This window comes from Nelumbo nucifera, chromosome 2 (assembly GCF_055504915.1).
Source record: "Nelumbo nucifera cultivar China Antique chromosome 2, China Antique-T2T, whole genome shotgun sequence".
NCBI classification, from domain to species: domain Eukaryota; kingdom Viridiplantae; phylum Streptophyta; class Magnoliopsida; order Proteales; family Nelumbonaceae; genus Nelumbo; species Nelumbo nucifera.
The window spans coordinates 65209090-65223855 of record NC_142650.1 but is presented as its reverse complement, the minus strand read 5'-3'; the positions used below and the strand labels follow the sequence as shown (position 1 = coordinate 65223855).

The 14766-nt window shown below is 40.1% G+C and overlaps 1 protein-coding gene across 3 annotated transcripts in view; it reads right to left on the bottom strand.

The window, feature by feature from the left end:
• Positions 1–2411: 2411 nt before the first annotated feature.
• LOC104601345 (bifunctional nitrilase/nitrile hydratase NIT4B-like) overlaps positions 2412–14766 on the bottom strand; it is a 51563-nt gene continuing 39208 nt past the window's right edge. For all 3 annotated transcript variants that reach the window (XM_088898405.1, XM_010264629.3, XM_019198425.2), the window contains 2 exons: positions 3368–3649; positions 2412–2919 (listed from right to left, as the gene is read on the bottom strand). In XM_088898405.1, coding sequence (XP_088754531.1) covers positions 2777–2919; positions 3368–3649 — 425 coding nt within the window. In that variant the 3' untranslated portion in view covers positions 2412–2776. The remainder of the gene's footprint in view (positions 2920–3367; positions 3650–14766) is intronic.

The window sequence follows — 14766 nt, the reverse complement described above, 5'->3', positions numbered from 1 at the left end:
GGTCAAGTGTCACATCTTGGGCTACCAAGATCTTTATGTAAAAGCCCACAATGTCTTCTAGCAGTCAGATCTTCCGGAAGATCTTTCAAAAAAGGTTTACCAAACAACACCTCAGCTTTTCGGTTTTTGACGATCACCCTAACTAAAAGTGTCTTTACCAGTCTGGGCAAACCCTATATTGGAGGTGTCTTTACGGACAAAGATACAAAAGGAAAACTCCAATTGTTGGAGGTATCCGTACCAACCCAAGTAACCCTCCTAATGGAGGTGTCTTTATCAATGTTTTCAAAACCGGATTGGACAGGACAGTCAGATTGGAAAATCGGGAATAGGTTCTGTTTCACCCCAGAACCATGTTTTGGCCAAAAACAATTGATTTGGTCAGCGAATCACTGACCCGAGCGGTTGAACCGTTGACCCGAACAATGGTTTTTGGCTGTTTTTTATTTTTTTAATTTATTTTTTTGTTTTTTGTCAGAACGGGCCATCCATTCGGTTCGAATGGTCAGACCATTCAACCCAGGAATGGTTTGTTGTCCGGTTCGTTTTTAAAAACCTTAGTCTTTATCACTAAGGCTGAGTTTAGAAGGAATACAAATGCAAATATGTAGACTGCAAAACCTTATACTTTATATGTATTTGCGCTGTACATATTTGCATTTGTATTATTTCCAAATTGAGAATAAGGAATGCTAAAGAAAAGCAAACCAACTGCTATTAGAGGTATCTTGCAACCCTCTTGACGAAATTATCCTTATCACGAAGAGCACAAAAATGGTAGAGAAACTCTTACTACTCGAGGTGTATAATCTGGACAGCCGTCTTGCCAAAGGTGTCTTTGTCGACAGAAACGCCTGCTGGAGGTGTATATTCTATCCATTCTTTTAAATTGAATGTTGATGGTGCAACCCTTGAGCTAGTGGTGGAGGTACTCTTTAAGAAATTATAATTGATGTAGCCAAATTCAGCATCAGTAATGGTTCTCTTGTGCTTCTTTTTCATAATTTTTATGGTGTTACATCCTCAATCCAGACAGAATTTCATTCTTTATATGACTACCTCAACAGAGGAATCACCGTTGTGGAGGTGGAGGGTATATTATGATTGATCATTTGGCTAATAAGATAACTCAACCTTGGTCTACGACCTACACCGTTTTGGCAAACTTGGATGTGGATGAAGGAAGATTTGAAATTTTTGGAGAAGCTTCAGTTATTCCTAAAAACCTCTCACAGAACAGTTACTAAAACTTCAGTTAAGTTTGGGGAAGGGTGGAATCCTCCCCCCCCCTTTATTAGGGGTGAGCATGGGTCCACTTGGTTTCATGACAGAACCTGGATCTGTAGGGGTCGATTCCAGGTTTTTAGAACCAGAATCTACCTTGTGAAGATCGGTTTTAGGGTCTGTTCTGGTCTTGACAGTTCCGGAGTCGGTTCTTGGGCCTACCCATGGAACTTGTTCTTTCTTTACTCTTCCCTTTATAAATAAAAAAAAAGAACAAAAGAAACATATTTTCTAAAAACTTGATTTTTAATAATGACAATATATAGTTTAAAACTTATATTATCTTTATTAATTAATTTGAGTAAATTAATATGTATATTATCATAATATATTAATATATGGTTCAAAATGTCAGTATAGTTTAAATTTTGTAAATATTACCTTCTAAATTATTTATTATACACATTCAATGATTCAAATATTAAAATGAAAACAAATGATCAATCACTCAAGTAACTCAATGGTAAAATGTTTAGGTTCAAATCTTCACATCCTTAAAAATATTTTGGGATTTATTTCAAGGCAAGTTCGGTTATAAGGCTAGTTCATTGGGTCAATTTGGTCTAGGGTAAACCCCTAGACCCTAGAACCGACCAGGGTGGGGTGGGTTCTAAGAATTTGGAACCAGATCCTACCCTGTATTCTTATAACAGATTGGGTAGGGTCAATTCAAGGCTGGTTCGAGGTTGGTTCCATTCGGTTCCAGGTAGAACCTATCCATTTGCTCACCCCTTACTTTCAAGAATGGTTAACAAAATTTTAAGGCAGCCACCCCTCCATCTGATATTAACAAGGCCTCCGGTTAAATTGTCTACGTGTTGATTTGTCTAAGGGCCTTTATTTTTAAGGATTCCTATTCCTAACATGTAATTTTCTTTGCATTTGCATTTTCAGTAGAAAAGGGAATTTAAGCGTTGGTGTTAATAATAGGATTTCTTTATACTCAAAAAATATAATGATAATATAAACAGATACATAAACTAATTGAACCAACGGAAGGCCAATTGATGGTATCGTATTGGTACCATTGATACTGTATAGAAATTCAAATTAGCAGTCCCGAGTCCATAGGGACCTCGGAGGAAAAAATGGACTGTCTTTGATCAAGCCTTATCAAGAAAAATGAATTGAATAAAGCTAAATTCATATATTAATTTGACAAATTAGGAAAGAAGCTATATATATGATTATATGGTGCAGTTCACCACCATGTTCTAATGACTTTGTAATCGTTAAGGCTGTTTTTGGTTTGAAGGAAAAATAGGGAAAGGTAAGGAAACCTATACAAAGGTTTCAAAACACAACATAATTTACAAAAAGAAATTCAATGGCATAGATAAAAAATCTGGGAACAAAATTTGACTCAAGAGATCTGCCAAGGAAAGTGATGGGCACAACGCTAGCAGGCTCTTTGATGCAGAATGAGACAATGCAATTAAAACGATCCAAAGATTGGCCTTCCCATGCGCGCAGCTCCAAATATGCATCCTTGTTATTCATAAGTAGCTTCCTTTTTTGCCACAGCTGCAAATGGAATTGCGTTGGGTTCACTCACTACTAAGTCAGGGGAGTTGGATGTTCCATCGTGTCCCACTCCATTGAATTCAAGCTTTGCTCGTGTGATTTCTCCAAGATCTGGACACATCAAAGAGGAGATAACAGAATTAATAAATGTCATTGTTGTGAAGAGATTTTTCTTTCTGGTAGGTATTTAAATGCAACCATTCACATAGGATAAATCAGTTCTTGGTGTCTCTTTTGGCAAATAAGCAAAATATTACACTTGCAACGATAAAAGGTCCTCATGGGAAGAAAGCGTAGATGGTCTAACAACGGTGCATATGGACGGGGTGTGATTTAAACAATATAGTGCATCTCATCTGGCACACCCTTCCAATCCAGCTCTAAACAGCAATCACAAGAATGCAGAATTCAAGAGTTTAGGTCACTTAAACACCACCAAAATAAGTGCAAAGATCCCACAAGCCCAAGATGCAATAATCAATATAGGACCTCATGCTTACCAGGACGGCCCTAAATTGTATCCATTTTGCAAATGATTTTCAAAGGAACCTTGACATACCTAGATCAGCTGAGATAAGGGACTCCCCTTGATAATTGGGTCCAGCCAAAATAGACCCAGATGGTGAAATAATGACACTGCCCCCAGCACAGACAATTGAATCTGGTGAGAGATCTTTGTTTTCATCTCCTGGCATACATTTCTCTGAAAGGGGATAGTCTTTCCTTTGGCAAAACTGATTTGCAGATAGAACAAAGCATCCACCTTCAAGGGCAATGGCAGTTGCAGATGACCTCCATAAATCACTGGCATCAGCTGTAGGAACACAATATATCTCCACACCTAGAAATTATATGCATAGGAAAACCCAAGATATGAATGACGAGAAAATTCAGTATCATTTAAGGAAATTATGTGATGGTACCTCCAGCTAGGAATAAACGATAGTCATATAAAACAAATGAAAGAAAAATGGAATTTACCCTCCAAAATGGGTAGCAATGCATAGAAACAGTTAAGAAGCCAACCCAAAAAGATAGCAAAATGATTCCTGTCCACAATGACTCTGAACAACAAAAATATCAACTGCTTAAATTAACAATGGGATCATTCAATTCATTTAATTGCTTTGACAGTTAAGATTCCACACAAAAATCTATGCTACACAAACACTTAAAATTGGGGCCATACCCATCTCAGACACTTGAACACCAACTCTTTGAAGGATTATTCTCTCTGTCACATCTGTAATATGTGACTGAAGAATCTCAAATTATGATTAATTTGTAATACTTGATAATTTAGTATAATCAATCCACTCTTGGTTTTCTTTCTTTTTCAACAACCATCCAATGTTTTCAACCTGTCGTTGATCCAAATGATCAAACCATTAGAACTGTCACTTGACCCCTTTTCCAGGTTCAATTTTTCTAAAACCTGGAAATTGACCAAAACCTTTGACTTGGTCAAAACTCATCCGACACAGATGGTTGAACTGTTGACTCGTTCCACCTGGTCACCGTGTAAGGGTGCAATTTTAAAGCCTCAACAGATTCACTTGGATTTTTATCATGTGAGAAGAGGATCCACTTGGATTTTTATCTAATTTTAAAGCCTCAACAGATTCTTCCTTCACCAGAAGTCCTAGACAGAAGCTTCCTGTAGTGACCTTCGCTTAAAAGGAGATATTTCTTGTATGTATCCCAAAAGAGCAATGTAGAACGCCCCAAATAAGCAAAATGAAAGATCAAAGGGTTAAAGAAGAGAAAAAGAAAGAAAAAAAAGTGAAGGACACTGCGCTTGTTCATTTCCCTTTTCATTACTCTCAATAGTTTAATTTGACATGCTATTACTCTATCAAATATTTATCATGTTAAATTGTTCTGCTTGAAATATTAAGAGGGTGTTCACCAATGTATATTGATTGTTTTTTTGGTAAATAATTCAAATTTCATTAAATATATATGGTTTTGTGAACAGTTGGCAGTAATGCAATATCACTCAATAGGGGACCTAAAATCACTTTAGGGCTTATGGGAATCACTCACCATGGCAACAATTACCAAGTTCTAATCAAATATTATTCACTGATGTCTAAAAGTTTCAATACATTTCCAAGGACTTTAGAACAATAAAAATCCCAACAGGACTAGAAACAGAAAATTATAGAATTACCACTATCCTACTTCGACTCAACTGAAAAAAAATGTAAAAAAGAAAAGGGTAAATTACAAAGACACCCCCTGTACTATGGGGTCTGTGACAAAGACCCCCCTGTACTTTGTTTTGCGACAAAGACCCCCCTGTACTATGACTGTGAGACAAAGACCCCCTTCCATTGGCCTTCCGTTGAAGTCTGCCGTTACAATATTTTTTAATCCCCATACTACCCTTGTAATTACTATTCAAACAATTGGAAGAAAAACACAACACATCTTCCCCGACCTCACGATACATGAACAGCAGTGGCGGCAGACTTCTGTTGAAGTCCCCCCTCTCTCTCCCTTTCTTAGTCTCCATGAAATCCTTCTCCAAGAAGAACTCCGAGTTTGCTCTATCCAATCGACTATCAACAAACCATCCCCTCTGGGTACGGGAGACTCCAAGACCAAAGTTCCAATCAAGTCAGGCCACCTTCTCAGAACATCCAACTACATTGTCAAAATCGGTCTGGGTACACCAAAACAAGATTTCTGGGTGAACATCAACACAGGAAGCAGCTTGAGTTGGGTCCGATGCCAACCCCGCCTGAATCAATGCCCAACCCAGAAAACCCAGTTCCAAAATTACAGTTCAACCTCTTATCAGCAGCCCCAGAAGCAGAAGCAGGAAAGAGGTGCTGATCTTTGCTGCTGGCAGCCTCCTCCTTGACGTAAGTGGGAATTGGGATTTGGCCCGACTCAGTTGCATCTACATCCTCGACCAAAACCTCATAGTGTTTCTTCAGTTCAGCTACAGCCTTACTTGGAACCATGGAAGCAATCTTCTCCCATCAGTCTTTTGAGTCATCAGCAGCCCAATGCATCGCAATTGCAGTCTCGAACGCCTTCTCCTCCTCTCTGCTCCATCATCCTACACTAGCCATGTTCGTTGGTCTAGTACTGTTCCAATCAAGCTAATTCTATACCAAATAATGATGATGACAGATTAATTACAAGAATCCAATTTCTTTTACTAGCATGGCTATTTGGCTATGTTGGGACTTGTTGGAAGGTTAGCTTTATTTATTATGTTTGTATTCTGATGAGTTAGGGTCCGTTTGGACAAATTAAAGCAGTTTTTTCTTTTGTTTTTTATGCTGTAACTTAAGTAGGGGCATAAGGGTCCTTTCCCTTCTATTTATGGTCGCCCTATATATATTAATATAAGCTGGCGCCACCAGCACTGTAGCAGACTCCAAATCTCTCTCCTCTCTTCTGTCTTCTCTCCTCTCTTCCTCTTCTCTTCTCCTACCTCTCTTCTCCTCTATTTGGCTGTTAATATGGTATCAGAGCGGTTCTGCTAGGCCTGTGAGCAGATCAAACAAGCTTCAACCTGCTGTCTTCTTCAACTGAGATAAAAAAAGTGCAGACCTACGACTGGTACAGATTTTTTTAGTGTTTTTTTCCTTTTCCTTGGTCGTGTACCAAGAAGAAACTATATGACTCCAGACTGCTGAATGTTTTCTGAGAAGCTGTGAGGTTCGAACCTCTTTTTTTTTATGGATGGTGTGATCCCATGTCTGAGAATTCAGATCTGTAGGTCGTGGATGACTTGATCTTTTAACCCTTGTGGTGTAACCATACTGGTTTATGACCCCTCCTAGCAGTCGATGTGTTTGGGGTGTCTGGAAGTTGGAGTGTGACTGCTAGGTCAGATCAGCTCTGAGATCACCCTAAAATCTTGCCTTTTTTGGACAATCTAGGCTGGTTTGTGGTCAGATTGTGTCCAAATTGCAGTGTGTGCATGTGAGCTTCATCCTTGGTGTTTCTAGGATTGTTTCTTTGGTGATAGGAGGGATCATAAGGTGTGTGTAAGGTCTTAAAGGTGTTTGAATCATGTCCTCTGAGAATTTTGCAACTTCAGGAATTTCAGGAGGTCAAAATGGAATGAGTGGGGGGATGGATATGAGTTTCCCCATGGCTGCAATCCCCTTTGATGGACTGAACTATCTTGAATGGTCCAGGGGAATTAAACTTTATATTACTGCTAGAGGAAAAATTGGGTATATTAATGGTAAAATCAAAGAACCAAAGATTGGTAGTGCTGAACATGATAGATGGGACCAAGAAAATAGCATGGTGATGTCATGGCTCTTGGTTCCCATGCTGCCACAAGTAAGGAAGACCTTTATGTGGGTTGAAACAGCTTGTGAAATATGGGAACAAGCAAAATCTACCTATTCAGAACAGAGACACTATGCAAAGATATATCAATTACAAGCAGAATCCTCCACTTGCAAGCAAGGGGAGAGGAGTCTCTCGGTGTACTATTCAAACTTGTCATCAATTTGGAAGGAACTGGATCATTATCAAAATGTGAATTGGAAGTGCGATGAGATGCAAAGGCCTACAAATCACTTGTTTCCCAGCAATGGGTATTTGCCTTTCTTTTGGGGCTGAATCCTACATATGAATCCATGAGGGTACAAACCTTAGGACGTAAGAACCTACCTTCAGTCCAAGAAGTTTATGCCCTAGTCCAGTCTGAAGAGAGCAGAAAAAGTGTGATGAATTGTACAGAAGGGGAACCGATTGCACTAGCTGTTCGAGGGGGTACAAGTTCAAATGTTGGAGGTTCTTTTAAAAAGGGAGATTCACAGAAGAGAGTACAAACTTTGGTGCACTCACTATCAAAAGTCCAGGCACACTAGAGACACATGTTGGGATCTTCATGGCAAGCCGAAATGGGCTCAATAATTGAGTAAGAAGTCTGATCCGAGTAAGAAGCTAACCCAGCAGAGTCAGAAGAAATATAACTCAGCAAATGTGGCATCTCAAGAGACTAGTCCCATGGTACCCCAAGAGCGACACTCTGGTTCTGACCTCAAGGAAGAGATCATCAACTCCTTTCGTGACCACTTGGAATTATATGGTAGGACACTTCGCTGGATGGATTCTGGCCCTACTCCTACCTCCTTTGCGTCTACATCAGGTAACACTGCCACTACCTTCCATGTGTCATCTCATACATCTGATTCCCCTTGGATAATTGACTCTGGAGCCTCAAACCACATGACTGGTAAGTCAAATTTATTTCAGGTATATAACCTCCTCTCTGGGTAAGGTAAAACTGGCTGATGGGTCTTATTCCACCATAGCCGGTCAAGGAACCATCTCCCTTCCTCTTATTCTTACCCTCTCTAATGTGTTGCATGTTCCTAAATTACCTATCAATTTACTTTCCATTAGCAGTATTACTCATTCCTTGAATTCTCCAGTGACCTTCTTTCCTTCTTCGTGTGTGTTTCAGGATTTGACCTCGAGGGAGACGATTGGTAGAGGAAGCGTGGATGGTCTCTACGTGTTGGAGAATAAAGCTGGTCTTGTGGCTACAGAGTCTTTAAGTTCTTCTAGTGAGAGTCATGCCTACTTGTGACATAAGCGTCTTGCTCACCTTTCGTTTGAGTCTTTAAAACTTATATTTCCTGAGTTGTTTAAGTCTTTGTTAGTTAGTAAATTGTAGTGTCATACATGCCAATTGAGCAAACATTGTAGAAATTCCTTTCCTTTAAGAAATAGAAGATCTGAATTTCCTTTTCATATTGTCTATTCTGATGTTTGGGGCCTTATTTCTCTAACTACTGAGACTGGATATAAATATTTCATTACTTTGATTGATGACTACTCAAGATATACTTGGGTGTATCCTATGCGATCTAGAGATGAAGTGCCAAAGATTGTGAAAAACTTTCAACGAATGGTTTTCACTCAATTTCAAACTAAAATTCACATTTTCCAGTCGGACAATGCAAAAGAGTACTTCCATAGTGATCTTACGGAGTTCTTTGCTTCGTGTGGATCTCTTCATAGAAGCTCTTGTGCTAGGACACTGTAGAGAAGATGGGCTGAATGGCCCATAGGCTGTTTATCCTTTTTTATCTTTTATGTTCTTTGCTGTAACGGGCCTTAATCTGTGCTTTATTCTTTTTTATGTTATGTCTTTTTAATTTTCTGCCCAACTAGGGGCTTATCTGTAAATTACTAAAGTTTAACTTAATGAAATAGAATTAAGGGAGTAAGAGAAGAGATTATGTTCAAAAATCTCTCTCTAAACCCACGTTGCCGCCACCTTCTTCTTCTTCTTCTCTCCTCTTGAACTCTGATTTCTGCTACTTTCTTTTGAAGTTTTGCAACTTTTTAAACAGTCCTTCTCAAAAGGCTGTTTTTCTTCTTGGTATCAGAGCAGGCTCGTTTTTCCCTTTTTTTCACTTTTTTTTCCCATACAGTGTGTATGGAGAACTGAATCGTATGAATAGTTAAAGAAACCTATTTCAGCCCAGTTGTTAGTTGTTTCTAAAGAGAAGGGGACTGGTTTTGTCGTCCTCTTGACAGATTCAAGTGTGTTCCCCGAAACCCTAATTTTCTAGAGAAATTTGATTGCGGGCCCCATAGGGAGTTTGACCTGGGCGTTCAGTGACTGAAGGGCTTCTCATTCTTCTTCTTGAAGATCGAATCAAGTGGATTGGTATTCTGTGAAGTCTACAAGGAGCGGCTAAATTTTCTCTGTTTCTCCCAGCTTCCGAGTGTGACGCAGGTTACTGGTACGGCTGCATAGAGGTTGGCTCACAACACATGTTTTGTTCTGTCTTCATTTGTTGTTATTCAAAGTTGTTTGAAGTCATTTTTGAAGTATTTAAGAATATGAACTCCTCAGACTTTGAAAACAAGCATGTTGCTGAATCCGGACAAGTTCTGAGAGCTTCTGTAGACTCTCTACTGGCTGTGACCACGATCAAGCTGGATGGAACTGATTATCTGGCTTGGTCACAAACAGTAAAGATTCATATTTGTAGTAGAGGCAAATGGGGTTTTATCTCCGGGAGCAAAAAGGCTCCTCCGGAAGATGATCCATCATATGAAATGTGAATGCAAGAAAATTATACTGTTATTGAATGGCTTGTGAACTCAATGCAACCACAGATTAGTCAGCACTATTTGTGGATGAATTCAGCAAAGGAAATTTGGGATAGTGTTGCTGAAATCTATTCCCAAAAGTTAAATGTGGCCAAGGGTTTACAAGTTGAGAAGTGGTGTGAAGAATTTGAGACAGGGGGAGAAACCATTAGCTGTATACTTCTCAACACTGAAGTCTTTATGGCAAGAAATAGATTTGATAGAAGTTGTAGCCTGGGACACCACTAATGATGCTGAGACCTACAGAAAACTGGTTGAGAGAAATAGGGTGTTTGAGTTCTTGACAGGGCTAAATCCAGAGTACGACATTATACAAAGCAAAATATTTTATCCAAAGATAGTGTCTCACTGTCTCAAGCATATGCCTTGGTAAGTAGTGAAGAAAGCAAAAGACTTGTCCAGGTCCAAGGGGCTAGTCTAAATGATCACTTTGCTAATATGGGAGTGAAACCCAAGGGGGTTGCAGGGACTCCAACACCTCAACAAAACAATGTTTCTGAAAGGAAAAATCGTCATCTACTTGAGGTAGCTCATGGTTTATTACTTCATATGAATGTTCCGAAACATTTTTGGATGGATGTTGTTATGTGTGTTGCATATATCATCAACCATATGCCATCTTGGTTACTAGAGTATAAGGCCCCACATCAACTCTTGTTTCCTACAACTCCGTTGTCCCCCATTCCAATGCGTGTCTTTGGGTGTCGTTGCTTCGTTCATGACTTGTCTCCTACTCGCAGTAAACTCGATCCCCGTGCCAATCCTTGTGTTTTTCTTGGTTATCCGTTTTCTCAAAAGGATTACCGCTGCTATGATCCTGCTTCACGCAAGTACTATGTCTCCATGGATGTATCATTCTTTGAGAGTCAACCTTTCTTCTCGGTTTCTCCTCAGGGGGGAAGTAGGGTTGAGGAGAAACACACTCAGGTTCAACTACCTCCTCTTCCCGGCCCTTCTACATTTCGGGTCTTTCTTTGCCGCCATAAAAGCCAATAGAGTTCAACAGCTGTGGAACCTGAAACTATGCAACCAATATCATCGGACTCTCTAGAGGTAGATCCTCCTCATCAGCCAAGTACACTTGTTCCCATTGATATGCCTAATTCTCTTAACATTGATCCTCCTGTTGTTAGGTCTTACACTACTAATCATCCTATCATTCACTTTGTGTCCTATGATCATATTTCACCTTCAAGCCATGCATTCCTTTCCTCTATTGACAATGTCTCTGTTCCTAAGAATGTGGCAGAAGCTTTATCTAAACCTGAATGGACAGATGCAATTGTTGAGTTGGGCCGGTTTCTTAGTTATTGGGCCCAGTTGTTTTGTTCTTATTTTAAGTTGTTAAGTTAGGAAGTTGTTGGGCTTTAGGCCCATTAGCATATGTTTTTTAAGTTGTGACTGTTCAGCTACTTTAGTAGCCGCCCTACTAAGGGCATTCTTGTAATCTTTCATTCTTTTAAGTTAAGTATAAAATATAATGAGGGGTTGGCGGCCAGAACTAATTCAATTCTGGTTAGCATCCCATTCTTTCTTTCCTCTCTTTTCTTCTCTATTGTTGAAACTCCTCATCTTCTTCTTCTTTCTCTTCACAAGGAATTCATCCTGATTCACAAATAGCGATTTTTAATTGGTATTAGAGAAGGCCGAAGGTTCCTTGAGTTATTTTCTCATGCAGCCCTAAATCAGCCGACTACATGGTGATTAAGAGGCTAATCAAAGATTTCAGGTAAGCCCAGTTTTTGGATTTTTTGGTGAATCTGTTTTGCCCTGTAGCTGGTCTAGGGTTTCTCATCAAAATCAGGAAAAACTGGAGAAAGAGGGAGAGTCTTGTTTCTGTTGGACTCTTCAATTTTGACCTAGGAAGTAGCGCCCTAATTTTTTAGGGTTCCTTGGAGTTTTCTGTAGGGGGCAGTTCAAGTCCTACCTGATTTGGAGGTTTCTGGAGAGAGCAGCTGCCTCTTCTCTCTCTTTTCCCATCCGGCAGAAAAGGAATCCTTTGTGGGAGGACCATCTAGGGCACCAGAAAGGTGTCATTGGTTCCAAAAGTGTTTCATTTGATCTTCTTGCATATTACAGTAATTTTCTTTGCACCTTTTGAGAAGTATGGATGGTCACGAAGTTGAAAACAAGCCCGGGAGTGAAATGGGACCAGTGGAAGGAGGTGTTGGAGACCTTTTCGGGGCTGGGACCATTACTACAGTTAAGTTGGATGGTTCGAATTACTTAGAATGGTCACAATCTGCAAAGATGGCCATTAGTGCTTATGGGAAGTTAGGGTATATCACCGATGAAGAAGTGAAACCCGAAACTAACAACTCTCAGTAGGTACAGGAGAACTATATGGTGATGACTTGATTGTGTAATTCCATGCTGCCCCATATAAGTAAAAACTTTTTATGGGCAAATACAACTAAGGAAATATGGGATAGGGTTACAGAAACCTATTCACAGAGGGAGAATGTTGCTAGGACTTATCAATTGAGAAATCAGATTATTGCTACAAGGCAAGGAGATTGACCTATTACAGTTTACTTTTTAGCCCTTAAAACCCTGTGGCAGGAGATTGACCATTTAGAGACATTTGCTTGGAAAACCACTAAGGATGCAACTACCTACCAGAAACACCTAGAGAAGTATAGGGTGTTTAAATTTCTTGTTGGCCTTAATCCCAAGTATGATATTGCAAGACAACACATTATTTCCAAGGATAGTGTTACCCTCTCCCAGGCATATGCCTTTGTGTCAGGGGAGGAGAGTAGGAGAAATGTGATGATGAAAACTTCTGGGTTTGATCAGTCAACCATGGTTAGCACTGTGAGACCTAAGCAAGGTGGAGACCGGGGTGGCAGTGAAATCAAGAAGGAAGACAAAAAAGATTTGATCTGTGACTACTGTAAGAAGCTTAAACACAAGAGATACTTGTTGGAAGTTTCATCCACATCTTGTGCTGAATAGACTCAAAAATAAGAAGGGAAATGCTTGCATGGCAGTCACTGGTGACATTCTGGCCCCTCCTACTACAGCTGCTCTGGAGTCTGTTGCAGTTGTTGCAGTAAGGGCCGAACTTGAGAGGTATGGGCAGTTTCTGAACCAGCGGGATACAGCCAGTTCTAGTTCAGAAATAAGCGGACAACAAGGTATAGGTGGTTTTGGTGGAGTTTATTCTACTTCCTTTGCTCACACAGGTAGTTCACATGCCACTGCAAATTATGTTTCTACTTCAGGTAAGGAGGGACCTCCTTGGATTATAGATTTTGGAGCCTTAAAGCACATGACCCATAGTTCCACCATTTTTTCCTCTTACCAGCTCTATTCTGGCAAAGACAGGGTCTCCACAGCTAATGGATCTCATGTTCCCATTGCTGGGAAGGGGTCTGTCAAGATTAGTGATTCCATTTCCCTTCCCACTGTCCTTCATGTTCCCAGATTGAGCACTAATTTGTTATCTATTAGTAGTTTGATTAAAAACCTGAACTGTTCAGTAATTTTTTCTCCTGGTCATTGTATCTTGCAGGATCTGGATTCAAAGAGGACGATTGAGAGTGGTCGTGAAGTGAATGGAATCTACCTCCTGGATGTGCTTCCTCCTCATCAGAGTCATCATGTCAGTAGGGATAGTGAGTCAGGGTTTGTGGGTCAGATTATGCTTTGGCATAATCGTTTGGGTCATTTGCTTTTTTCTTCTTTGAGCCTTTTGTTTCCAAAGCTATTTGAGTCTGTCAGTTTGTCAAGTCTGGAGTGCGAAGGTTGTCAACTTGGAAAGCATTGTAGACATTCCTTTAAAGCTAGTAATAAAAGGTGTTCTTCTTTTGATGTTATTCATTATGATGTGTGGGGACCTTATCATGTTCCTTCTATAGGTGGTTATCGATATTTTCTCTTATTTGTGGAAGATTTTTCTCGATATTCTTGGGTTTACTTGATGAGATCCCGAGATGAGGTACCATCCTTGGTAAGGCAATTTCATCAGAAGGTACTAACACAGTTTGGAACACGAAAAAAGGTGTTCATATCAGACAATGCTAGGGAATATTTTGAAAAACACCTTGCTTCATATCTGTTAGAATACGGTGTTGTCCATCGGAGCAGTTGTTCCTATAGTTCACAGCAGAATGGTGTTGTAGAAAGGAAGAGCAGACACATTGTTGAGATTGCAAGAAGCATGATGATCACATCTACAGTTCCAGTTCGGTTTTGATTAACAGGGTGCCCTCTCATATACTTGGATTTAGCACCCCATTCAGTCTTCTTTTTCCTGAGGGGGAGATGTTTCATATTCCTCTCAGGGTGTTTGGGTGTGTCATCTTTGCACATATCCTTGGTCCTCACCACTCGAAGCATGATCCGAAGGAAAAGAAGTGTGTCTTCATTGGATATGCAGAAAATCAGAAAGGGTACTGCTCTATGATCCAGTCTTTGGGAGTCGGTATGTTACTATGGATGTCACTTTTTTTGAGTCCACATACTTCTTCTCGAAGAATCCTTCTCAGGGGGAGTGTTTTGGGGAAGTGAGTGAGCAGTCTATCCCTTTCCCAGTTCCAGTCCCTATGTCCACTCTTGTGCCTGATCCTCCTGTGTCACCTACCTTACCACCTCCCTTGCGTCCTGCTTCTCAACGTTACTCACGACAGAGACTTCACAAGGAGGTTGATTTCACTGCAGCAGAACTCACATCACTTCCTGTCGGTTCCTTGGAGACTCCAGATTCAGCTGACATGGATTCAGGTATTCCTCTTGATCCCTTTACTGTTTCAGTTCCCATTAATTCTACTAATCCCATTACAAATAACCTGGACCTTCCTATTGCCCTCAGAAAAGGGAAGAGAAAGTGTACTGCTCATT